The 27,862-nt window shown below is 42.3% G+C and overlaps 1 protein-coding gene across 11 annotated transcripts in view; it reads left to right on the top strand.

The window, feature by feature from the left end:
- The window catches only part of RALGPS1 (Ral GEF with PH domain and SH3 binding motif 1), a 322,505-nt gene that overhangs the window by 224,566 nt on the left and 70,077 nt on the right, over positions 1-27,862 (top strand). For all 11 annotated transcript variants that reach the window (XM_067541641.1, XM_067541639.1, XM_067541645.1 and 8 more), the window contains 2 exons: positions 3,831-3,968; positions 17,677-17,770. In XM_067541641.1, coding sequence (XP_067397742.1) covers positions 3,831-3,968; positions 17,677-17,770 — 232 coding nt within the window. The remainder of the gene's footprint in view (positions 1-3,830; positions 3,969-17,676; positions 17,771-27,862) is intronic.

The following is a 27,862-nucleotide window of genomic DNA, read 5'->3' as shown; positions in this document are numbered from 1 at the left end:
TCTGTGCACTGAGTCTCACTCAGGCTGTGGTTCTGTGGGGAAAAATAGTATTTCATCAAATAATTAAATATGTCCTACTGCATACTGACAAGAGGCAGAATTAAAATTTAATTTAAGATTTACAAACAAAAACCACCAAAAATTACAATTGAAAGTGTTAGGCATCCTAAATAAAAGGATTGGTACCAGCTACCTCTCTAATGGTCTGAAACATCATTATGATCTGTAGGGGGCCCTGTGTGGAAAGTAAAATGAAGGTGATGTAACTTAGTCTGGAAAATTATGCAAAAAAAAAATAGTTAGAGGACATAAGGATGTTTTAGTCATGAACAAAAAACAGATGTGGTGGTTTCAGGTGATGAATGGAATAGTTGATTTTGAGGATTGTAGGAAGCAATGGCCAGAGTTAATTCATTTTCAGAATGAAGAGGATTCTTATTAGGCCTTCTGAGACAAGCAGTATCACAGGTTCCACCAAAGAAGGAATGGCTTTAAACTTAGATTTTCTCAAAACTAAATTCTGACTGCGCAGGTTGTTTTGCTCTCAATACTACCATATGCTATCACAAGCATCCAGAATGTTCCTTTCCCACCCTGAAAAATGGACACAAGTGCCATTCCAGACCAACTCTACTGCCATTATACCACTGGCCCAATGTCAACCAATATTCTATGGGCTTGTGCACTAGAAGAGTATGTATATTGATCAATAGAAATTGGGGAACTGATGATGTTACCGAAGGTTAATACTTTGGGGATGCCTTCTGCTATCTCACTGCATAACTCTTCATTTGTTTGGAGATAAGAAACGGGGATGGAATAGAGAGAGTATAATTGGCTTTTAAATTTGTTTTTTAGCCATCCTTTATCGGACAGTCTTTGTCTCAAGTCCTGGACTTATAGAAATTCCACAGTTGCAGCAGTTTTGTTTTTTAGTTGTTTTAATGGAAATCATTTGCTTCCTGCCTGATTCACAAGTTGCTGTTGAATTAACATTTATTGAAGGATTTCAGAAAATTTATCTGAATTTCACAGCCATTAGTTCCCCTACAAGGCAATAATAAATGGAAAGACAACAGGTTACTGTGTTTACCAATAGAGTCTTCTATTAAAAAAGGGATGAATTTGAGGATTCTTTATTGTATTCATTTATTCAGGTTTGTGCCTGGCTGCTGCAGAGGCATGCAGGAGGGAAAGGAACAACAAGGTTGCCTTACACAATGGCTGTCCTCCAGCAGTCATAGGGACTGTTGCTCCCTCAGAGTATCCTTGGGTCAGAGGACACCCTAAAGTTGACAAGAAAAAGGCAAGGCCATGACCCACCCACCCCCAATCATCACTGCCACACTGGTTATCAGAACTAACTATGCTCACAGTGGAGCAGATGGCACACTCCCTTAAGGGGTGAAGCCATGTACACCAGAGCTGAGGGTAGTATTGTGCCTCCCAGTGTTCTGACTGAGCAGAGGGGCTTCTCAACAAAATCCTCCGTTAATTATTCACCCATCACCATAGCTTCTGGGAAGAGTTACTTGATTGAAAAGTATACTGTAGTGTCTGGATCAGGCAGCAAAATCACCACTGTAACCTGGCTCAGTGAGAAGCTGGGGTAAATAGATGAGCCTTACACCATGCTTTAACACACAGCACTCTTGGGTTCTGCTGAAATGGGCTTCAAAGCCAAAGGCCTGTCTCTTGCCTTCATCGTTCTCTAATTCTCAAATCTAAGATTTAAAACACTTTTCCTTCATTAACCCTCCTTGTCTCCATCTGTTCCCTATTGACCAGATTTTGTTGTGGTTTTGTGATGTTTATAGCTGACTGCTTAGACTTACCAAATTCCTTTCATTGGGTTTGAACTGAGGTCTCCAAAACTGGAAGACTGAAGCTGTAGCCCACTTTATCTGCCTCTGGTTATCAGTATATCTAATGTGTGTGCTATTTACATTTCAAGTGCCTTTTTTTTCTTACTGAACTCTGTGCTCCGTGGGATTTATGGAGGTGCTTTAATTATTCCCCGAGAAGTTGGTTTTTTTTCCTATTTGCAGTTATAAGAGAGGTGTGATTTCTTTGACCTATTCGTGACTTTTAGGAAAATAGAGTATATTGCCAGTAATTAAAATTAAAATTTGTTGAAAATTTATTTTTATTTTATGATCTCCAATGTTCTTGGATCTGATGTGTGTTATTCCGAAATGGTTATCTGCCAAGTGTGTTTAATAAGGCTTTGTAATGCTATCGTATAAGACTTGAATGTAGTTATGGACATACTGCATAAGGCCCTGCTATCATGTAACGGATACTAACTCTGGAGATCACATTTAGATTTTATCAGATCTATCTGAGGCAAATCTATAATATCTTTCTATAAGAATAGAGATTTGAGACTGCCACATTTGGCTCCTGGATTCTTGTACGCCTCTACCTCTGGCTCAGTCTGAGCTGCCTGTGTCAATGAAAGAGCAGCATTTGGCCCATCCATAAAATGCTTTGGCACCCTTTTGGATGAAAAGAACCATAGAACTGTGAATAATTATAATTACTGGCAACAGTAATACAGTTACTAAATTTCTGTGTTCATTGAAAATCCCCAGGACCTTAGCATAGCCATGTCAGGTACTATTTTCCTATAAACATAGAAATTCATCAGTTAGTACTAGACCTGTTTATTTAAGAATATAAGAGTGGCCATACTGGGTCAGATCAGTGGTCCATCTAGCTCAGTATACTGTCTTCTAGAAGTGGGCAATGCTAGATGCTTCAAAGGGAAAGAACAGAACAGGTCAATCAAGTGATCCATCCCTTTCATCCAGTCCCAGCATCTGGCAGTCAGAGACTTAAGCACATCCAGAACATCCCTGACCATCTTGGCTAATAGCCATTGATGGACCTACCTTCGATGAACTTATCTAATTCTTTTTAAATGCAATTTTAGGTTTAGCCTTCACAACATCCCATGGCAATGAGTTCCACAGGTTGACTGAATTGTGTGAAGAAATACTTCCTTTTGTTTGTTTTAAACCTGCTGCCTATTTATTTCATTGGGTGACCCCTGTTTTTTGTGTTATGTGAAGTAGTGAGTAACGCTTCCTTATTCACTTTCTCCACACCAATCATGATGTTATAGACCTAGATCATATCCGCTGCTAGTCATCTCTTTTCCAAGATGAATAGTCTCAGTCTTTTTTAATCTCTCTCCCTTAATCATTTAGCCACTCTTGTATAGTAGCAAGTACAAACACCTCTAAATCGCTATACTGAAAATCAAAAACATTGTTCCCCTTTGTCTCACTAAAGAATTCAACTCTTGGGCCCAACCAAAGGCTTGTGATAATGTACAAATTAATCAAATGGTGGCAAATTTGAAGAGTAGTACTGTGCTGAGCTGCCTCAGCTTTCATTGAAGTCAGGGATTTGTCATTCTTTAGGATCATGCAGTATCAGGCCCTTAGTATCTTGCCAAATGCATGGAGATATTTCCCCTCTTCTCCTCCCACTTTAATTGCATAGTATTTTCCAGTGTGAACACACATTTTAGTGAGGTGGTTACCCTGAAGTTTTGCCTATTCTGTTTAAGAGACTGTCTCTTGTAAGCGTACATGGTTGAAGGCTTTTTTATGTTCATGTAAGCAGTGTCAAAGAATTGAATTGAAGTCCAAATTTTACATTTTTAATTACACAAACCTCAAGCTCTTTGCTGTTACTAATCTGCTCATTTGTTCAATGGGAAAGACACAAATAGGTAGCTGGTGGTTCTTGGCTGTTCTGTTTGTTGGTATTTAGATGACTATTTCTTTATAAAACACCTGATTAATCTTCTTTAATTTCAGGAATTTATCTCTTGGATTTAATCTACATCGATTCTGCATATCCTGCATCCGGCAGCATCATGGAGAATGAACAAAGATCCAATCAAATGAACAATATCCTTCGAATAATAGCTGACTTGCAAGTCTCCTGTAGCTATGGTTGGTAATTTTCATCTTGTTGATATTGTAGAGTCTTCACTCATGTTAATATAATAAATCATTAGTAGATGTCTACCTCCTATGAAGAGGGACACAATGATCCTGTAAGTCAATAGAGTGCTTCACTACTAAACTGCTTCACTCCCACTTCTGTATAACTTCCATTTTAATACCAGATTAGGCAGTTGAATCATAATATGTATTCTCTGTTAACAGACCTAGTGTGCAAGCTTTGGTAGAACAGAGTATTCCATATGCAAGCTAAAAATGAAGTGTTTAGTGAGCCAGGGCTTTTGCATTTGGGTTTTACTAGACTAATAGTCGGGTTGATTTTTATTTATTTTTATTTAATTTTAATGTATTTGTTTTTGCTTTATTCTTGAGATGAGGGAAGGTGGGATATTTCACTGGGATCATTTCTTGCATAGCACCTACTTGAATGCCAGAGAGAGCCACTGCATCTGCTTACAATTCTAAGAAGCAGCTGTCTTCTGACATACGGAGTAATTTTTACAGGTTAGGGGAGTTGGGACACTTTTTTCCCCCAGATCTTACTCTACAGGTTATTTCTGTCCTTCAGTGAGCCTGTTATGTCATTTTTTACTACTTAGGGCAGTTTTAAAAGGCTGGCTAGCCCTCTCGTGTGTTAGCCTCATAGGAGCGCTTTAATTGGTGAAGGCACTTGAGAAACTTTTAATCAAGTCCCTGATATTGGCCTCCTCATCTCTTTTCTCAAGTAGGCCTTTATCCTAAAAGTCACACCTGCTAAATGCACAGTTTGAGTCCATTGTGAAGCTTCTCAGGACAGGAAACATCATCCGCATCTGTGTTTTGGCCAATATTGAACATACTGCTGGTGCTTTATCATATACTTTGTGTTTAAATGTGAAGCAGGCCGATCAGCCCTCTTGGGAGCATTTATAGGATTTAAGGGTCTAAATTCAGTACAGATTTGATACTGGAGGTTTTTAGCTCAAGAAGAATTAGCTCAAAAATGCCCTTTTAGAATGTGCAAAAAATGAGGCCAGTGGCCATGTTTATGTGCTTGTTTGTGCCAGCCCCAATGCTCTCATTGTCAGGGTCTGATTTTCATTTCATAGTTCACAAAGTTGAATGTATTGGACAGGAGTGTTGAAAAGTCACAATGTAAAGAAAAGAAGGGAGAATATTTTATTGATAGGTCTTAGGTGTCGGTGGGATTGCGATTGTCAGAGGCCTGAAAAGAAATGTCAGAGTCAATAGGAACTGTACATTATTTCACTTTCCATAGTTAGGATTGATTTATTCAAATTGATAAAATCTTATACGCATCCTCATTTTATCAGCCTTTCAGGTTAGAGCATTGGGTATTACTTTATTAGTCATGTATAACTGGATTGTATGGCAATATTCAGATCCCCATACATAGTTGATGGGGACAACATCCTGAAAGAAATCTTTCCTGAACCCCTCTTCTGGGCTTCAAACAACCTCCTACCTTCTCCAAGCTCAGCAGCAGCAACAAGCTCCCCACAGACCAGGACATACCAAGTCAAAGCTATACCAGACCCTGCCAGAACAGCAGATGCAAAACTGCAGACATATCTCCACTGCTACAATGATCAGTATCCCCACAACACACCTTTCAAGATTCATGTATCCTACATGTGCCTACCGCATATGGTGTACCTCATCCAGTGTACTAAATGCCCCAATAACAAGTGTGTGTGTGTGATAAACCAGTCAATCACTAGAAGACAAAAACACCATATCACCTGTGCGAGAACACTTTTCACGAAACTATCACTCTATATCTGACCTCTCAGTGCTCATTCTCAAAGGAAATCTGAACAACTCCTTTAAAAGGTGAGCCTGGAAGCTTAAATTCTTAACTTTGCTAGACACTAAAAAACATGGACTAAACAGACACTGGATTTATGGCTTACTACAACAATTTGTATCCCACTAACAATGACCCTTTTCCTTTCCACCCTAGGAATGGAGGGGTATTAATGGGTCATTTCACTTTGAATGGTCCCTTGAAATATGTGCTCACTACTTATGCTAAACAATCTTGTATTTAGCTGTAACGCTCTGACTATGTTTCTCATACCTGAAGAACTCTGTGTAAGCTTGAAAGCTTGTCTCTCTCACCAACAGAAGTTGGTCCAATAAATGTTGTTACCTCACCCTCTCTCTAATATCCTGGTACCAACACGGCTACAACAACACTGCATAGTATTAGTTAGGTAGAGATAAGTAGCGAGAGGGTTGTTTTGTTCTTCTCCTTTCCCCCTGGGAGCCTTATTCTTCTGGTAGGGCATGCCGGACTTGCCACGTTTTAAACACACTCTCTCCTACCGAAAGGCTATACCTGTTAGCAATGGCCACTTTAAGTGTGTCCATTGCTTGGGGGAATCCCACATCTACCAGAAGTGCAAATTCTGCCTGGCCCTCATACCCAGGTCCAGGAAGACCAAGGAGATTAAACTCACACTGTTGATGATGGAACACTCCCTTCTACCAACTTTGCATCAGATCAGGAGACACCCCCATGTACATCTGTCTCTGAACAAATCTAGCACACCTTCAAACTTGGGACAGGCTTCCCCTTAGAAAAGGAAGGGTTTGGTTGTTCAATGAAGGTTTCCAAAAAGAGGAGTGTGGATTCTCATCTTAAGAAGCCAGATCCAAAAAAATTCCATGTCCTCTGTGAAATCTGCAGTCTCCGAAGCCTTGACCTCTTGTGAAGGATTCCTCCTCTGATACCAGTGGGCCCGGAAAGTCCTGGAGATTGAAGAGTCACTGCTCTGATGGGGCCTCTGTACTCTGGTGGTGGCAGCAATCTCTCAATTCAAGAATGATCTCTACCATGGATTTACATATGTGTCCTGAGATGATTCATAACTCCAATCCTGGTACCACAGTTGCAATAGGTACAGACATTCTACTTCGAGTGGTTGCTCATATCCATTCCAATATAGGTGAGTGCACGCCACTGTGCACAGGTTCCCGGAACGTTTTTCCCGTTAGTAGACCCCGTAGGGTCGGCTTAGGGCGCCCCCTGAAGTACTGTGCTCATGCCGCGGTATATGAGGCACCGCCGACTCTACGGCCCCTCAGTTCCTTCTTACTGTGATGGTTGCTGGAACGTTTCTTGCCTCTCGCAAGTAGCATTCCCCTTATAGAACTTTGTTGTTCTTGTTCAGTAGTTAAGTGTTAAGACAGCGTTAAGTAGTGTGTTTAAGTTTAGTTAGCATTAGAATAGAAGCCTTTAGGGGCGTAGGCACCTGGCTTTAAGTCTTGCCCTGCTTGCGGCAAGCCTTTTTCAGTCAGTGATCCTCACGATCGCACGAGAGCAGCATCGGAGGGAGAAATGCAAAATCTGCAAAGCCTCCAAGCCTAGGACTCAAAAAGAGCAGCACGTTAGGCTGAAGGCTATTCTGATGGAAGTGGCGCTCCGACCGGCTTCCGAGCTGCTGCGATCCACCTCGACACCGAGCGTCTCCTTGGTGCAGAGTGCTCTGCCGGCACCAGAGTCGACCCGGTGCAGACCATCCCCAGTGCCGAAGACGAAGAGGTGTCAGCACGCGGAGAGCTCACATTCCCCTGCACCACTCGCTTAGGTGTGGTCGAGGGCGGAGGTGCACCAGCCACGGCCCGTTGAGCATGCTCCGGAGCCTGCATCTCTGTGCAGGGAGCCTCCCCCGACTCCTGGGGGTGGGGGAGCGCCCCTGCAGGTGCTGTCGACACCGGAGGCTTACCAGGCGGCACGGGCCCTGATGGCCGTGCCCTCTCCTCCGTGCCCCTCCCCCCCCTCAGCCGAGGGAGAGAGGGCTGGTATCCTGGGGGAAACCCACGCTGAGTCATCCTGGAAGCTGGTCGAGACCCTCTCGCTGGGGAAAAGTCTCCCGCCACACTGTCACCGAGGGTAGAGTGTGGAGGCTCCCCTCACAGCTCCTAGTCGGACTCGTCGAGCTTATTCTCCCCGCAGCACCGAGGACAGGCCCCGTCACCAGAGGCAGCGCACTCGAAGCGCCAGCGTTCCAGGACTGCCTTGCCCAGCGGACGCAGTTCTCACTCTCACTCCCGCACCGAGCCCTTCGCCAGCACGGCACCAGACACGGTCTCCAGCACGAACATCTGCAAAGCCGCTACCTGGTCGTCTGCAAAGCCGCTACCTGGTCGTCGGTGCACACCTTCACGTCCCACTATGCCATCGTGCAGCAGGCGAGAAAGGACGTGAGATTCGACAGAGCCATGCTGAGGGCAGCTCACCAATAACTCCTACCCACCTCCAAGGTATGGCTTTTTAATCACCTATATTGGAATGGAAATGAGCAATCACTCGAAGTAGAAAACAGGGTTACTTACCAGTATATGTTGTTCTTCGAGGTGTGTTGCTCATATCCATTCCACACCCACCCTCCGTCCCCGCTGTCGGAGTCGGCAGAAAGAAGGGACTCAGAGGCCGTAGTGTCGGCGGTGCCTCATATACTGCGGCATGAGCACGGTACTCCGGGGGTGCCTAAGCTGACCCTACAGGGTCTGCTAAGGGGAAAAAGGTTCCGGGAACCCATGCACAGTGGCGTGCACTCACCTATATTGGAATGGATATGAGCAACACATCTCGAAGAACAACAGTTACTGGTAAGTAACCCTGTTTTTCCTAGTGGGACAGCTGCCTGCTGGAAGAAAGTTCTTTTTCCTCCCTTCTCTCTCTCTTTTCAGCTTCAAGGGCAGAACGCTTCCCCTCGAAGTGGGCCATTGCCTGATGGAGGATATGGCACCACTGAGGTCAGTTGGTGGCTTGCTCCTCCCAGCTTATGATGTCCATGTCAGTTTTCTTAAGATATGCTTTCAGTGTATCTTTGTAGCATTTCCTCTGATCACCACAAGATCTCTGATCATGGTGAGCTGAGAGAGAGCTTGTTTTGGGAGGCGAAAATGTAGCATCTGCACACAATGTCCAGCCCAGCATAGTTGGTGCACAAGGATCATTGCTTCAATGCTGGTGACATTGGCTTCAGTGAGGATGCTGGTATTAGTGCAGGGATCTTTCCACTTGATGTGAAGGATCTTCCAGAGGCATCATTGGAGGTGTTAGTAGGTCACCCAGGTTTCACATCCATACAGGAATGTAGGGAGAACAACTAATTATAGACTTGAATCTTGGTATCCTCCTGTAGGTCATGATCTGTGAAAACATCTTAGAGCAATTTCCCGAAGGAAGCACTTGCACATTGGATCCTATGCTGAATCTCACTGTCAATTTCTGCATTTTGAGACAACTGGCTACCATGATAACAGAAATGCTTGACTGTCTCTAAAGTCTGTCCGTTGACAATAATTTGTGGTGGATCTGTGCAAGACCAGAGGCAGGCTGATAGAGCACTTTAGTCTTTTCGGTATTAAGTGAAAGTCCTAGGCTGTGGTAGGCTTCTGAAAAAAAATCCAGTGTGGAATGAAGGTCATTCTCAGTATGCACAAGAATAGCACAATCATCAGCATACTGAAGATCAATAATGGACACTCTGAGGGTTTTAGACTTTGAGCGGAGACATCGAAGATTAAAAAGCTGCCCATCCATTCTATATTGAATGTCAACTCCAGTGGGGAGATGGTCTTTAAGTAGGACCAGAATGACTGCTAAATAGATGGAGAACAGGGTTGGAGCAATAACACACCTTATTTAATCCTGGTTTTGATGACAAAGGGTCTGTCTCCAAATCATTACAAACAACGGTAGCAGTTATTTGATCATAAAGAAGCCTTAGGACCTCTATAAATTTTCGAGGACAACCAAATCTGGCCAGCACCTTCCACAGGGTTTCATGATAAAACTGAGTCAGAGGTCTTTGTTAAGTCAATGAAGATCATGTACAGGTCCTGATTTTGCTCCCAAGACTTTTTCTGCATTTGGTTGGCAATGAATATACATTGGTTGTTCCATGAGATGGTCTGAAACTGCACTGAGATTCTGCCATCAGTAGCTAATCATTCAGCACCCTTGGTACTGACCAAGCAATGGCACTGGACACCACTTCACCTGCATTGGCACCTTCCCTCCCACCTCCATCGACAGTACTGTCTGTTTTGGCTACTGCATCTTTGGCTACCACATCGGTACCAGTCCCCCTACTTGGTACCACAAGATTTCAGATACACTAATGACTTGTCTGTAATGGACGAACTGAAGTCCCTACTCCTCATGGAATCAAGCAACTCTCAATACCAAGACCACCACTGTCCTCTGGTACCGCAGAACTCTCTCTACCCTTTTCTGTGGCTGCTCCTCCATTTAACAATATTGAGGAGGATGAAGAAGACCTCCAGTAAGTCTCTTCTCTTTTTGTTCAGGGTTCTCTGACACATCCTCTCAGTAACTTATGCTTTGACGGTCACAGGGAAGATTGTACTCGTCAACAAGGATGGTGGAACCAACCCTGCACTCCACGATCCCCATTCTTAAATGCCTCCCCTCCCCTTCCCAATGGACATACTGGGACCCCTGGTCTGCTTATTGGCAGCATTTACCCGACCTCTGGTATTCTCTCATAAGGAGGCTAGATTCATATACTCCTCTTCTTTCCAAACATCCCCCCCCTTACCCCTAGGAGGAGACATTTAAGGAGCAGGAGGCCAGATTGTGTATAGAAACCACGCCTCAAATCTATTTCACCCTCATCTCCAGATGAAGGGGTTATACCTCTGCCACGTGCCATGGCTGACAGTTTTTGGCAAGATCTCATAAAGAGAGTAATTGATGCTCTTCAAATTTCTCTCGGAGGTCAAGGGGACCCAGCATAAATTGTTGGATATTTTGCAGTGAGCAACTCTCTCTAAGGTGGCGGTACCCATTATTGAGGCACTGCGGGATCCAGCTAAGACTGTGTGGAAACCCCCTGCTACTGTTCTGCAAACATGAAAATAGGCAAATAAGAAATATTATGATCCCCCTAAGGACTCTGATGTTTTGTACTCCCACCCTCCACCTAACTCTGTGGTGATGGATGTGATAAATGAGTGGAGTAAGCAGCACTTCTCCAACTATGATGAAGGCCAAAAGATACTGGACTTTTTTGGATGGAAATCCTACTCATCAGCAACCCTATAATTCAGGATTGCAAACTATTAGGCAATCATGGGCAAATATAATTTTGCAAACTACAATTGCCTTTATTGAACAACTGCCAGTGGAACATAGGGAACAATTCCAGTCTATCATCTCAGAGGGCCAGTTATTGACCAGAACCGCTCTTCAAGCAGCCTTGGAAGCTGCTGACATTGCTGCCAGGCATCATGGCGCTATCTCGGGTTGTCCAAGAGAAGTCCAGAATGCTGTTGAGGACCTCACCTTCAATGGTCTTAAGCTTTTGATGAAGTCCGCGGATGAGTCCTTGCACACACTGAAGGTCTGTTGTGCTGCTTTACAATCCCTGGGCATTCATACACCTACAAATAAGAAAGGATTTAGTAGGTCACAGACTGCCCAGAGATTACGTCGTGCTCAGTTCTCTGGATTCTACAGATCTACCAAACCCCCCAGGGAAAGACCTAAATCCAGAGAAAGAGAGCTGCTCACCCGCCCTCCACAACCACCTAGTATCTTCAGCACAGCGGTTTTGACATGTCAGTCAAGCATTCAAATCCTTCTACACCTCTGGTTTTAGAGCTGCACACGTTTGCCTACCACTCCCACTTTCCCATTTCCAATGTGCTTGGAAGCAGATCACTACTGAAGCATGGGTCATAGAGGTTATAATATTGGGCTATGCCATCCCTTTTACATTCCTCCCTCCCTTCCACCTCCCCTTCCCCATCCCTCTTCAGGGACCCCTCGCAAGCTTTCACTGAGACAAAAAGAGAAATCTCTCCTTCAGTTAAGAGCAGTAGAGCCTCTCCTGCCACCTCACAAAGGCAAAAGATTTTACTCAAAGTATTTCCTTGTGCCAAAGAACAGAAAGTGGAGACCAATTTGGGTCTAAGATTTCTAAACAGTTCATAAAGTCTCAAAAGTTTAGGAAGCTATAATTGACTCTGAAAGCTATAATTCCTTTTACTGGAGGAAGCGGATGAGTTTTCAACTCTCCACCTATAGGATGCCTATTTACATATGACAATATACCCCCTGTACAGGAAATACTTATGGTTCACTATAGGCCAGGATCATTTCCAATACCAAGATCTTCCCTTCAGTCTTTCTTGTGCCCCAAGGATGTTCTCAAAGGTACTGGTAGTAGTGGCTGCTTACCTGAGACAAGAAATAATCCTAGTCTTCCCGTACCTCAACTCAAGGGTTGTTCCTGTGGAGCAGTGCTATCTTCCACCCAGAGAGCCCTGGCTCTGTTTCAGGACTTGGATCTTCAGCTAAATGAAAAAAAAATCCTCGTTAATCCCTGGACAGAAGATACAGTTCATAGGATGTCTTTGGAAATATTGACTGCCTAGGCTTACTTCCCTTAGACAGATGTGTAACTTTGTCAAGTCTGGCACAGGTAATTCAGGGGAGCCCTCAGACTACAATAAGGAACTTTCTTCACTCCTAGGATACGCGGCAGCTTGCACCTTTGTGGCCAATCATGCAAAGGTACATCTCTGCCACTTCCAGGGTTGGCTCAGAATCACCTATTCTCTAGTCAGACACACCTTGGACAGGGGGTGATGGTGGTTCCTCTACAAGTGAAGAATTCTTTAGACTGGTGGAAAAATCGACTCAACATTGATGCAGGCATTCTTTTCTGTTGCCCAGCTCTATCAATATATTTAACAGATGCATCAGTGTTGGGGTGGGAGCTCACCTCAATGCCTTCACAGCTCAGGGCAGAGGAACTCAGGAAACCAGTCTCCACATGAGTCTATTGGAACTGAGGGCTGCCTTCATTTCTTACCCCTCTTCAGAGGCAAATCAATCATGGTCATGACAGACTATGTATCCAGCACATTCTGTTTCAACAAGCGGGGAGGAACAAGATTCCCTGTCTGTACACTGAAGCCATGAAACTATGGAACTGGTATATAGCTTATCAGATCCAAATTTTAGTGGTCTATCTCCCAAGTATTCAGAACACCACAGCAGATGCTTCTCCCAGGGCTACAAATGAGAGCTAGATTTGCAAATTCTCCACAGCATATTCCAAAGATGGAGAATGCAAGATGGAGGTGTCTCTTTTCACCACCTCCAGGAACAAAGTGTCCTCTTTTCTGCTTAAGAGGTGTCTGGGCCACCACCATTTGTGAGACCCCTTTCTTCTATCTTGGAAGAAGAGTCTGCTCTATGCATTACCTTGCCACTGCTGATATGAAGGCTAGTGAACAAAATCAGACAAGACAAGGCTAGAGTTATACTTATAGTGCCGACCTGGCTGAGACAAGCTTGGTCCCTCACCTGCTTCACCTATGTGTCCAATCACTGTTTGAGCTTCTGACTACTCCTCATCTCCTCTCTCAGGGTGCGGGTTGCATGCTTCTCCCCAACCTAGGAGTTCACCACCTCAGGGCATGGTTCCTTGATGGTTCATGGGGTTAGAATCCTCCTGCTCTATGGAAGTACAACAGGTGTTACTGAATAGGTCAACCTATACTATTTGCTTGCAGAAATGGAAGGGATTCTTCCATTGGTGTTGTCGTCACCATCTTCTGCCTGAATTGGTGCCACTTTCAGTCATCATAGAATCATAGAAATATGACGGGAAGGGACCTTGTTAGGTTATCTACTCCTGTGCACTGAGGCAGGTTTAACTAGACCATCCCTGACAGGTGTTTGTCTAACCTATTCTTAAAACCCTCAAATGGCGGAGATTCCACAGCTTCTGTAGGTAATCTGTTCCAGTGCTTGTCTACCCTTACAGTTAGGAAGTTTTTCCTAATATCTAACCTAAATCTCCCTTGCCACAATTTAAGACCATTACTTCTTGTCCTGTCTTAAGTGGTAAAGAGAACAAATTATCACTCTCCTCTTAATAGCAACCCTTTGCATACTTGGAGACTGGTATGTCCCTGCTCAGCCTTCTCTTCTCCAGAGTAAACAAACCCAATGTTTTCAATCTTTCCTTTTAGGTCATGTTTTCTACACCTTTAATAATTTTTGTTGCTATCCTATGGACTTCCTCCAGTTTCTCCACATCTTTCCTGAAGTGTGATGTTTAGAACTGGAGACAGTACTCTTGCTGAGGACCATAGGTGTGCGCAGCACTTTTCATTAGGGTGTGCACCCAGGGACTTTTCATGTTCTTTATCAGGGGTGTCAAACTCAATTCCACCGGCAGGCCACATTTGAATTACCCGCCGGCGGAATTCTCGCCACGTCATAGTCTCCGCCGCAAAATCTCGCAGCTCCTTCTTTTTCGGCGGCAACTCGCTATGTCTTGCCATCCGCTGAAAAATCACTCGCCCTCCACTCTTTCAGCGGCAGCTCTACCCTCCAGCGAGATGGCGTTGCGGGCCACATCAAAAAGGTTCGCAAGCCGGATGTTTGACACCCCTACATTAGGGTGTGCCTGGGCACACCTGGCACACCCCATACGCACGCCTGTGCTGAGGACTTAACAGTGCTGAGTAGAGTGCAAGTCTTACTTATTGTTTTTTGCTTACAACACTCCTGCTAATACTTTCCAGAATGATGTTCAGTTGTTTTGCAACAGCATTAAATTGTTGACTCATATTTAGTTTGTGATCCATTATAATCCCCAGATCCTTCTTTGCTGTACTCCTTCCTAGGCAGTCATTTCCCATTTTATATTTGTGCAATTGATTTTCCTTCCTAAGTTGGAGTACTGTGCATTTTGTCCTTATTGAATTTCATCCCATTTAATTCAGACACTTTCTCCAGTTTGTCAAGATCATTTTGAATTCTAATGCTATCCTCCAAACCAAGTGCTACCCGTCCAGCTTGGTATCATCCACATTTATAAGTGTTCACTCTGTTTCACCATCCAAATCATTTATGAAGATATTGAATAGTACTGGACCCAGGACAAATCCTTGCAGGACTCCACTTAATATGCCCTTCCTGTTTGACTGTGAACCATTGATAACTACTCTGAGTACAGTTTTCCAGCCATTTGTGAACCCACCTTATAGTAGTTTGTTTATGAAAAAGTCATGTGAGATAGTATCAAAAGCCTTACTAAAGTCAAGATATACGACATCTGCTGCTTCTTTTCTGTCTACAAGGCTTGTTACCTTGTCCAAGAAGGTTATTAGGTTGGTTTGACATGATTTGTTCCTGTCAAATCTATGTTGATTGTTACTTATCACCTTATTTTCTTCTAGGTGCTTACAAATAGAATGTTTGATTATGTGATCCATTATCTTTTTGGGTGCTGAAGTTAAACTGACTGGTCTATAATTCCCTGGGTTGTCCTCATTCCCCTTTTTTATAGATAGGTATTGTATTTGACCTTTTTCAGTCCTCTGATATCTCTCGTCCTCCACGAGTTCTTAAAGTTAATTGCTAATGGCTCAAAGATCTCTTCAGCCAGTTCCTTAAGTATTCTAGGATGTATTTCATCAGGTCCTAACTTGTCTAAGTAATTTTTGTCTTGTTCTTTTACTATTTTTGCTTCAGATCCTATCTCATTTACACTGTTTACTATGTTAGTCATCCACTCACTACTAATTTCTGTGGTGAAAACTGAAACAAAAAAGTAATTTAACACTTTGGCCCTTGTTGTGTTTTCTGTTGTCTTTCTCTCCTCATTTAGTAATGGGCCTACCCTGTCCCTGTTCTGTCTTTTGCTTCCTATGTATTTGTAAAATGCTTTCATATCACCCTTTGCATCCCTACCTAGTTTTATCTTGTTTTGTGCCTTGGACTTTCTGATTTTTGTCCCTACATGCTTGTGATTTTTTTTTATATTCATCCTTTGTAATTTTGATCTAGTTTCCACTTCTTGAATGACTCTTTTTTGTGTTTCAGGTCACTGGAGGTCTCCTTGTTAAACTAGAGTGGCCTCTTACCATTCTGGATTACCTATTGGATATCAAGAAATTGAGGTTAAGGTCCACCGGCCTTTCATCATCCAGTGGCAGGATTTTCTATATTTGCTCACCCTATATCGTCTAGGTCTATTAAGGATTTGGGGACTCTCTACCCCCGGTAGAGAACCCATCCTGACCTGGGACTTTCAACCTGGTACTCAGTTATCTTATGAGACCACCATTCAAACTAATGGTAACCTGTTCTCTGCTGCATTTATCTATGAAGGTGGCCTTTTTAGTAGCCATCACATCGTCCTATAGGATTGGGGAGATTTGAGCCTTAATGGCAGATCCCCCTCCTTTGACGGTGTCCTTCAAGGACAAAGTCTCTTTACATCCACACCCTAGATTCATACCTAAGGTATTACCAGAGTTCCACCTTAACCAATCCATTTATCTACCAGTGTTTCTTCCAGTACCACTCAGCCCTCTGCAGAAGACCAGTTCTAATAACTTGGATGTTAGAAGGGCATTGGCTTACTACTTACATAGGAGAAAACAATTTAGAAAGTCATCTAAGCTGTTCATCTGCTTTGCAAATAGATCCAAGGGGTCCATGATCTCCACTCAGAAACTATCAAGATGAATATCTGTGTGTATATTCATTTCTTATGATCCTACAAGCATTCATCCTCGCCCAAAGGGTGATAGCATATTCAACCAGGTCATAAACAATATCCACAGTGTTCCTTAACAGAATGTACATTTTCTGAACATTACACTATGATCCATGCTGCCGGATCCAATGTGGCATTTGGTACTGAAGCACTGTTTTCATTTCTAGAGTGAATTCCAAAGATCCCTCCTCCCTCTGGGGATGCTGCTTGGAAGTCACCTGAAGTTGGAGTACCCATAAGGATATTACTCAGAAAAGAAGAGGTTACTCCCCTTGTGCAGTAATTGTTGTTCTTGAAGATGTGTCCCCCTATGGGTGGTCCACTATTGGCCCTCCTCCTCCTCTGCTTTGGATTGTTCTCTATGGGACATTCGGGTGGAGAAGGAACTGAGGGCATTTTGCCCAAACACTCTTATGTAGTCTTGATGTCCAGCACAAGGAGGCGTAGGGCGCATGTGCTGGCCAAATGGACACTGCTAATGGAAAATCTCTGATCAAGGACTTGAGAGACTCATGTGCATCTGACCTGGAACACCCACAGGGACACATCTCAAAGAATTGCAGTTATTGCACAAGGTGAGTAATCTCTTTTTTTGGTGCTCATCAGAGGTCTACCAAGTGGAAGGCTGAAGTGCTCTCTTGGGCAGGAGAGGGAGATATAAAGTAAGACAGGAGCCAGGTTACTTTGGTTCCTATTCCTCACTTCTGAACTCTCAGGATGAAATCTTGTTCTGATGCTTCTTGCCATTATGTTTCAAATAAGAATCCAAAATGTTTGCTGTATATTTGAACCAAACTGTCTGAGGTTGCTCATTAATACATTAACCTCACTTTTCTCCTTATTAATTGAGAGCACATACTAAATTGGCCACTTGTCCTCGTAGAGATCAATAGCTGAATCTCATCTACAGACTGAATGACAACCAAGCCTTTATTTGATAAAATCCTTAGCATTCTCGTATGTCTAACAAAATAGTTATTCCTAAACAATTTCTCCTTTGGGGAGGTGTATGGTTTCCTTTTGGTTCCATTCAGAAAATCAAAAGAACTGGAGGAAGCTAAAGAAGAATTGCTTTTACTTTTGAAGTTATAGAGATTTATCATGGTTATTTTTGTTTATATACTCTGCAGATCATCTCCTAACTTTACACCATGTGCAAAAGTACTTAAAGTCTGTCCGCTACATTGAGGAACTTCAAAAGTTTGTGGAAGATGACAACTATAAGTAAGTACCATGCTTTCTTTCACCACAATGTAATTTAATGGAAAGATGGCCTGGCTGTTAGCTTGAGTAGGAGTTATACAAAAAATCTCTGGCAAAAATGTAAGTAGATTTTTTTTTAACATTTTTAAACTGAGCTGATATTGTCAGGACATCTGAGTTGAAACCTCAGCTGATGCTTAAAATCAATTCCAACATTATATTTCTTTAGCGTTTGCAAAGGCAAAAATGGATAAAAGTCTAGTTTCTGTCTTATTGCAGTGTAGCCCTGTGCTCGGACAGGCACTCAGGATCCCTAAAACTGGATGTCCCTTGCAAACTCTGAGGGGCTCAGGATGCAAGCTGGGCACAAGCAAACAGTATGAATTTTACTACAGCTTAATGTAAATTTATAACTAGGAACAAAGAATGCAGGCTACACATACAGTATGGCGACTCCATCTTGGGAAGCAGTAACTCTGAAAAAGATGTGGGTACAATGGCAAATAATCAGCTGAACATGAGCCTCAAAAAGGCTAATGCGATGCCTGGATGCATAAACTGGAATTTCAAGTAGGAGTACTGAAGTTATTTTACTGCTGTATTTGGCACTGGTGCAGCTACTGTTGGAATACAACGAGAGTTCTGTGGCACTTTAAAGACTAACAAATTTAATTTTTGTAGGCATAAGCTTTCATGAGACTCAGCTCACTTCATCAGATGCAGAGGTAGAATGATACAGTAAATAGGAAACATAGATATACAAGTGCATAGAGAACAATGATGAGAGTTCTGTGGCACTTTAAAGACAAACAGATTTAATATTTGAAGACATAAGCTTTCGAGAGGCTAGCTCTCTTCTTCAGATGCAGTAATACAAAAATAGGTAACACAGAGGTATCTCATAGAACTCTCGTTGTCTTTGCTGTATACAGACTAACAGGGCTACCCCTCTGGAACTATAGAGAACAATGGGGGAGGTGGATGAAAGCCTGGTACTTGAGGGCTAATGACAGTCATTGAGTAGGAGGTGAGAATGGGTGAGCAAAGCAATTACCTCTTGTAATGAGAGCCATTCCAAATCTCTGTTTAAACCCAGTTTGAATGTGTCAAGTTTGCAGATCATTTCTAACTCATCAGTTTCTCTTTGAAATCTGTTTTTGGAGTTTTTTTGGAGAAGTACAGCAACTTTCAGGTCAGTAACAGTGTGCCCTGGGAGATTGAAGTGTTCTCCCACTGGCTTATGGATGTTGTTATTTTTTATGTCTGATTTGTGTCCATTTATCCTTTTGCGTAGTGATAGTCCAGTTTGGCCAATGTACATTGCAGAGGGGCATTGCTGGCACATGCTGGCATATATAACATTAGTGGATGTACAGGTGAATGAGCCCCTTATGGTGTGATTGATATGGTTAGGACCAGTGATGTTGTCACTAGAGTTGATGTGTGGGTAGAGCTGACAACGGGGTTTGTTGCAGGGATAGGACTTTTTGTAGGGTGTATGATTGCTGGTGAGTATTTGCTTCAGGTTGGGGGGCTGTCTGTCAGCTAGGATGCGTCTGTCACCCACTGCCTGAGCGAGAGATGGATCATCTGCTAGGATAGGTTGTAGATGTGTTGGAGAGATTTTAGTTGGGGACTGTAGGTGATGACCAGTGGGGTTCTGTTGTTTTCTTTGTTGGGTCTAACACAGCCACTCTGGAACTGTTGGAATACAGTGTCTGATTCTGGTGTCCACAGTTCAGGAAAGATGTTGATAAAATTAGAGAGTTCAGAGAAGAGCCATGAGAATGATTAAAGGATTAGAAAACATGCCCTGTAATGATAGACTCAAAGAGCTCAATCTGTTTAGTCTAACAAAGAGAAGGTTAAGAGGTGACTTCATCACAGTCTATAAATACCTATATGGGACACAAATATTTAATAATAAGCTCTTCAGTCTGGCAGAGAAAGGTCTAACGTGTAATGGCTGGAAGTTGAAGCTATACAAATTCAGAATGGAAATAAGTCATACATTTTTAGCAATGAGAGAGAGTAATTAACCATTGGAACAATTTACCAAGTGCTGTGGTGGATTCTCCGTCACTGACCATTTTTAAATTGTTTGGATGTTTTTCTAAAAGATCTGCTCTAGGAATTATTTTGGGGAAATTGTATGATCTGTGTTTTACAGGAAGTCAGACAAGATTAGCAGAATGGTCCCTTTTGGCCTTGAAATCTCTGAGTTACTTAATGCTATCTGAAATGGTGTGTACAGTATCTTTTAAATACAAGAGAATAGTTGAATACCAGGCTAATTCACAACAAACAAGGCTGGCTTTGTCAGGCTACTGCTTTCGTGTGTCAGGTGTGTGTAAAGCAACACTCACTCAAAAAGCTAAGGTCAAGAGAAAACCAACGTGCCAGACTGAAAGAGGCTGCATATAGCACACAGGCAAACACATTCATTTTCCAGAGTGGGAAACTGAGGGTCCCAGCTTCACTTCTATAATCCTCAGGATCATATATGTGCCAGTCCAAAGAATGAGCTAAACTGCATCAAACAGAACTAACCTGCATTTATTTCTCAGCTACAGCTGAGCTTACTTCAGTTGCTTCTGGTATTAGAGAATGGTACTAAGCTATTGTTCACATGCCTGTCGCTGCTGTTGTAGACATTGTCAAGAGAAAGATAAGTCTCTTAAAAGTAGGCAAGACATATTTGGAGACAGTCAGCATGTAACAAAATAGTGATCCTGCATGTTTGCTTCCAAATATGCCATGTTTGGAGATACTTCAAATTTCTAAAGCTGTTCTACTCAGCTCTACTTCAGACCAGTGCATATATACTAAAGTTCTTCAGCCAAACAGTAATTGAGACAAAGCATTTATGAAAAAATATGGGATAATTAATTTTGCAGCATGGAAGCATATAAAAGATTAATACGTTTGGAGTTTTACTCTGCTGCAGATGAGAGAATCATTCTAAAGGAAATAATATACAAAACTGACATTCTTTTGAGACTGATACCAGAACTGCATGAATGTGTCAGGACAGATTTGAACTGGAGACAATATATTCCATAATCTGTCCCGTTGCTTAGGTTAACCTCCAACTAGAGAAGCCAAATCAGCTTTGGCCTATTCACGACAAAAGATCAGCCTTCTTTATAGTTTTGACTAGTTTATTTTTTTGGAATAGATTTAAAAGCAGATACAGGAACAGTGATGTTTAGTATTTTGTACTGTCTTCCAGATGAAAAACCCCACATCTACGAAACATTTTTCAAATACAACATATGTTAATTTCATGGTGGGATTTGTGTGTGCATTTCCCTCTCCTCATATCATACAACACAAACAGAAAGCGAGAGAAGGAGAGGGAAAGACTTGCACACTACGCACATCAAACACTTGCACATTATATGTTCTTGTACAGATCAAGGACAGTCCTATCTCTATATTGAAAGTAGTCTGAGTTTCATATCTATTTGCATTTGAATGTTAACATTTAGTAAGCAAGAAATTGTATTACTTATTTCCAACATGATTAGCATGTTACATTAAATCTGAAGGCCGGAGAGCACAAGTTTATAATCTGAGTTGCAATAGGGAAAATTGTAATTAGTGTGTGCTTTACAGCTTCTTGGCTGGCTGCCAGCAAATGCTTGGACAGGCTTTCTTGTTCATGATACAATGTTGAGATTATATAGACAGTAGTTTTTCATTAGTTCTAATATCTTTCCAAAAGTGAACAAAACAAATGGTCACTATAAATATTTAGTACTATGACATAATACTTGGATCTGCTATAAATCATGAATAATTTATATTTAAATTTTTGAAGCCATTTTTAATCCCAGCAGAAGTTTTGCTAACAACTGTGAGAAGTATTTACATATATTTTTGGGAGTCATTCAGTACTCAGCCTTTGATCTGCATACCTGGGAAAAAGCATTTTCTGAGAGAATTCACTAATTTTCTTTATAAGTGTAAGTGTGTCTAGTGAGAGTTCAGCTGAAGCCAAAGAAAAGATTAAAAATGAAAGAAAACCAGGGCAGAACTTGACATCTAATGTGGTAAAGGTCACTGCAGCTTCTTTGAGTGCTTGCATATGTCCATTACACTGTAAGTATGTGCACATCTTGAGCACAAGTGTTGGAGAGTTTTCCCTAGCGATACCCATAGGCATGGCCTTGCGTAACCTCAAGCTCCTTGTGCTGTGAGGTGAGGTTTTTGACTTTCCCATATTTTATCTGGACTGGTGTGTTGCTGTGTCACCTCAATCCCTCACTTTTGGAGCCCATCTTTCCCTACCCCGCTCTGTGAACCCCCACTCTTGGGTCAGCCCACACACAGCTTATGGCAAGCCAGCTGCTCTCAACTAAGTGAGTGAGTGCTTCTAACCAGCCATCTTGGGATCATGCACTGGTATAAACCCAGCCAACACCACCAGTCCCAGATGCAATCCTAGGAACTGCCGTCTTACAATGTTCAGTGCTGCCCACTACACTCTGCAAGCTCATTGGTTCGTCAGTTTATCAAAGACATTGATATGCAGCAGCCTTGTCACTTCAAATGGAGTCTTAAACCACATGCATTGCTTTAGATAAAACAAACAAATTTATTAATTACAGATAAATGTTAAGTGATTGTAAGTCAGAGGAAAGCAGGTCACATTTGATTAAAAGTAAATCACATTCTAAACTAAGCTTAACACTTTCAGCAACCTTACAGTCTTAGATGATTCTCACCACTGGCTGACTGGTCTGCCTCCAGCCAGGCCCTCTCCCTGTGATCAACATTTCAGTTGGTTGGGGTGTTTGCTGATGGAGGTTTGCAGATGGAAGAGAGAAGGACATTGCAAAATATCTCTCCTTTTTAACATGTTCCTTCGTCCCCCTCAGTAATGTGTGCTGCTTATCTGCATTGTGTCTTCCCATACCATTCCCTCCATTGTATCACTTTCCCAGTATCTCCCCTTCTCCCTCCAAACCCCCATGCTTAGAATAAATAAATAGTTTCATTCTCAAAACATTAACTTTTATTGCACAAACATAGAAACTGAAAGACCAGGAAAATAATTTAACCTTAGACAAACAGACTGGCGAGCTCTCCACGCTGATCAAACAGGAAATGGGAATTCAAAAGTTCCCAGTGCTTTAACAGGGGAGGGACCATTTCTTGTGTATGTGGCTGCTGTGCAGTGGAGTTGAAAACAATCTCCAGAGCAGTCACAGCAGAGCATTGCTGGACACCTCCTGGAGACCAATTCAGCAGATTTAGCATTGTGTAAGTCTACACTGCCTCTCTGTCGACCCATCAACATCGAATTAAGTGCTATGCCTCTTGTGGAGGTGGAGTAATTAAGTCGATGTTACAAGTGAATTAGGTCAGCAGAAGGGACCTGGTAGTGTAGAAGCATACATTATTAGGTCAACATAAGGCAGCTTCTGTTGACCTAAGTTTATAGTGTAGACTAGGCCTCTCTCACTCTGCACTGGCCAAGTTACCCTTGGTATCCAGAGCTTCTGAATCTGGTGGTGGAACCTTAATTCTGGCTTCTAGTGACAGATCTTCTGGCACTTTGTACCATAACCCAGGATGATGCATCACATCTGAGGCATATGACATGTCTTTTCAGATGGCAGGCCACTGAATAAAAGGCCTTTTTGGATAAGGACATTGCAACCTTGATGTTTTCTTGGAAACAATCTCCCTCCATGTAATCTGCAAGTATTCGGAAAGGAAGGTAAGGAATTTCCATACAAAATCAGACCCAAGGTTCATCTAGTTCAGTATCCTGTCTCCAACAGTGGACAGTACCAGGAAGATGTAAGAATCCTGTATCAGGCAGATGTGGGATAATCTGCTCCCCATGTTAGCTCTCATCCTACTGTCTAATACAGATTGGCTTAAGCCCTGAAGCATGATGTTTAATATCCCTTCCAATGTTTTTCTTATGATCACTCTGGATATTCTTTCTACCCATGTAGATTTGAACCTCTGTTTTCCTCTGGCAATGAGCTCCCCTTTCACCTACTTAGGTTAGGTCTTTCTCTGTTAACCTTCTGCCATGAAGAAAATTGACTTTCTAGTCCTACTGCTTTCTGTCTCCTAGAGAGTGTTTGATCTTTGACAATATTTTGCTTCTCACCCCAGGACCTCATGGCTTCTTTAGTAGCCTCTTGTGCAGGACTTTGCGAAAGGCTTTTTGGAAATCCATAAACATTAGGTCAACCAGTTCTCCTTTATCCACTCGTTTATAGACACATTTAAAGAATTCTAAGAGATCAGTGAGACACAATTTTCCTTTGCAGAATCTGTGTAAATTAGACCCATCATATGATATTCCAGGTGTTTGATTATTCTGCCTTTAACAGTCATAGAAACATAGACTGGAAGTGACCTCCTGGGTCATCAGGTCCAGTCCCCTCTATTGCAGGCAACCTCAGTATAGGATCCCACTCAATCATCCTGTCAACCAGTTTGACAGATACAAATGTAAGGCTGACTAGTCTATAATTCCCCAGCTCACCTCTAGAGACTTTTTAAAATATAGGTACAACATTAACTACCCTCCAATCCTCTGGAACAGTCGCTGTTTTTAATGAGTGTGTGCATATTTTTGTGAGCAGCTCAACCCTTCATACTAGAGTTCCTTCAGAACTCTTGGATGTACACCATCCGGTCTGGTGACTTACTGGTTTTAAAATTATCACTTTGCTCCAGCATCTCTTCTTCAAATATCTCAGTCTCTAATAATACCTTATCTTTGTTATCTATTTTGGACCTACCCTTTTTTGGTATCTCCCCAATATACCTCCAGTGTGACACAAGAGATATTGACCTTCTGATGCCTATGATCCTAATATTCTGGAATCGTTTTCACAGTGTCAGGATTTAGGGATAAGTACCAGCTTATCATGGGAAAAACAGTGTCTCTTCTAATTATAAGCTTCTTATCCACTGTAACTCCCAGGTCCTTTTCTGCGGAACTGCTGCCTAGCCAGTCGGTCCCCATTCTGTAGCAGTGATGGGATTCTTCAATTTTAAGTGTCCTTGTTGAACCTCATCAGATTTCTTTTGGCCCGGTCCTCTAATTTATCTTGGTCACTCTGTATCCTATCCCTGTCCCCCAGAGTATCTACCACTCCCCTCAGTTTAGTATCATCTGCAAACTTGCTGAGGGTGCAATCCACCCCATCCTCCTGATCATTAATGAAGATGTTGAAAAAAATAGGGTTTAGAACTGACCTCTGGGGCACTCAGCTTGTTACTGGCTGCCAACTAGGCATCAAGCCGTTGATCACTACCCGTTGAACCTGATGATCTAGCCAGTTCTCTATCCATCTTATAGTCCATTCATCCAACCCATACTACTTTAACTTTCTGGCAAGAATTCTGTGGGAGACTCTATCAAAAGCTTTGCTAAAGTCAAGATATATCGCATCCACTGCTTTCCTCGCATCCACAGAGCCAGTCATCTCATCAAAGAAGGCAATCAGATCGGTCAGGCATGACTTGCTCTTTGAATTCATGCTGACTGTTCCTTATCACCTTCCTCTCTCCAAGTGCTTCAAAATGGATTCCTTGAGGACCTGCTCCATGATTTTTTCCAGGGACTGAGGTGAGGCTGACTGGTCTGTAGTTCCTTGTATTCTCTTTCTTCCCTTTACTTTTATACTATAATCAAGTCACTTCTCAGTTGTCTTTTTGCTAAGCTAAATAGATTCAGCTGTTTAAGTCTTTCACTTTTAAGGTATTTTCTTCAGCCTTCAGATAATTTTTGTGGCTTTTTCCTGCACTTTCTCCAGTTTTTCAACATTGTTTTTAATAAGTGGACCCCAGAACTAGACACAGTATTGGTCTCACCAATGCCAGATACAGAGGTAAAATATCTCCCTATCCCTACTAACTACTCCCCTGGTTATACGACCCAGGATTGCATTAGACCTTTTTGCCACAGCATCACATTGGGAGGTCATGTTCAGTTGCTTGTATATTATATCTGACAGGGTCTGCCTACATTGCTGGACACAGGCAGAAATCCCATTGGCTCATGTATCTGTGGATCTTGTTTTTGATCAGTCAAAATATATTTTCCTATTCCATTAAGGGCTCACTAATTGAAATCCTGCACTCCCACTTACTTCTTTAACCCTGGACCATCTCACAGTCTCAGCTGGAGAAAATGTGCTTATTGTGTTTTTAACAATTACTTACCTTTTGTCCTTTAAAAATAATGTAAATTTGACTTTGACTATAATACCTCTTATAAAGTGCTCAGAAAAGGAATAGTGCTAAATACAAATTTTATACATTGTTCGGTTTGCATGTTGTCTGGGTTTTTCCTGTGCTTATATCTGGTAACTTTAGAAGCTGTCCACTCATGTTAAACATAGCTCATATTCCATTAAGGAAGTTTTCAGTGGAAGTCTTCAGTTTTTCTATGTGTACCTTGACTTTCACTGAACAGCTGCAAAAGAAATTACCCATTACTGCCTATGTAAGCAATATAGCTTTTGAAATCCTGTTAACCTTGGAACATCTGGTTTTTTTCCATTTCTCAGGTCTCCTGACTCCCAGTTGAATTTTCCTTTGTGCAGATTTTAAAATGCAAACAAATTCTTGAATCCCTAATTGACAGAATAGTATTGGAGGGGATCATAATGCTCCTGGAGTGTCCTGTCTCTTTCCTGACTGCTTTACCAGTAGTGCGAGTCTATTTAAACTTTCCCACATCTGCCACTGAGTACAGAGTGCTTTTAAATTCTTTCAAGCTGCAGAACTAAGCATGCAGTTGAATTTGGTGCACTCAACACCTGAGTTACCAGCAAAAATCTTTTTATTTCCTCCTACAGAAAGGAATCTTAGTTTTCAACCTACTATAGTGAACAGAAAGCTGGACAAGACACCACAGATTCCCATAGAGCCTTCCAATCCTTGCCTGCCTAAAAACTGATTAGAAATTGTTAGTATTGTGCCTATTAGCACTATGTAGAAAGGGCCGCTTGCCCAAATTTGATATAGGCTGGTTGCTGTGGTTTTCTTCACTGCTTGGGAGGAAAAGAAGTAAATGCCTCCTCTCTCCCCTTGGGTCCATGTGCTAGTGAGATGCAGACGGATAACCAATCTCAGACTGTCAACAGTCTTTGACACTGTCAGTCATGCTCCTCTTGTTGATATGTTGCCCTCCCTTGGCTTCTGTGATTCAGTCCTCTTTTGGGTCTCATGCTATCTCTCTAATCATTCCTTCAGCATGCCAGAGAATTCTTATCATCATCCCTCCAACTTTGGGGTGGGGGTTTCTACAGGCCTCCCTTTCTCTTATCCCTCTACACTATGTCTCTGGATAATCTCATCGACTAACACAAATTCAACTACAAAATCAATGGCTATGAGTCAGATGGGCAGGGATTGCTGTTTGCCAGAAGCTGGGAATGCGTAACAGGATGGATCACTTGATGATTACCAGTTCTGTCCATTCCCTCTGAAGCACCTGGCATTGACCACTGTCGGAAATCAGGATACTGAGCTAGATGGACCATTTGTTTGACCCAGCATGCCATTCTTATGTTCTTTTGTTCTTACCATCTCTATGCTGAGGACTCTCAAATCCAGCCCCCTACTCCAGACCACTCTCCTCTCCAAACTAGAATCTTGGCCTGTCTCTCTGACATTTCCTTATGGATGTCTAGCCATCACCTCAAGCTCAGTGTGGCTAAAACAGAACTCTAATCTTTCCCGCAAAACCCTCCTTTCTTTCTCAATCACTGTGGACCACACCACCAGGAAATCCTCCCTCATACTGAGACCCGTAACCTGAGTGTCATATTTTACTTGGCACTTTCTCTAGGTCCTCATGTCCAGGCTGTCTCTAAAACTTGATGATTCTTTCTGCATAACATCTCTTAAGATAGGGCCTTTCCTATCCATTCTCACAGCTAAAACTCTTATCCAGGCTCTCATCATCTTGCACCTCAATTGCGTCCACATCCTCTTCTCTGACCTTGACATATCTCATTTTCCCCACTCTTATCCATTTAGAATACTTCTACAAATATCATTTTCCTAGCCCATCACTTTGACCTTATTGCATCCCTCCATTGCTCCCTTTTCTCTCTATCAGTTAAA

Source organism: Emydura macquarii, unplaced genomic scaffold (genome assembly GCF_026122565.2).
Source record: "Emydura macquarii macquarii isolate MOO-44397 ecotype Brisbane River unplaced genomic scaffold, CSIRO-AGI_Emac_v2 contig_691, whole genome shotgun sequence".
Taxonomy (NCBI): Eukaryota; Metazoa; Chordata; order Testudines; family Chelidae; genus Emydura; species Emydura macquarii.
The sequence above is the reverse complement of the archived record's forward strand: the minus strand, read 5'-3'. Positions and strand labels throughout refer to the sequence as shown.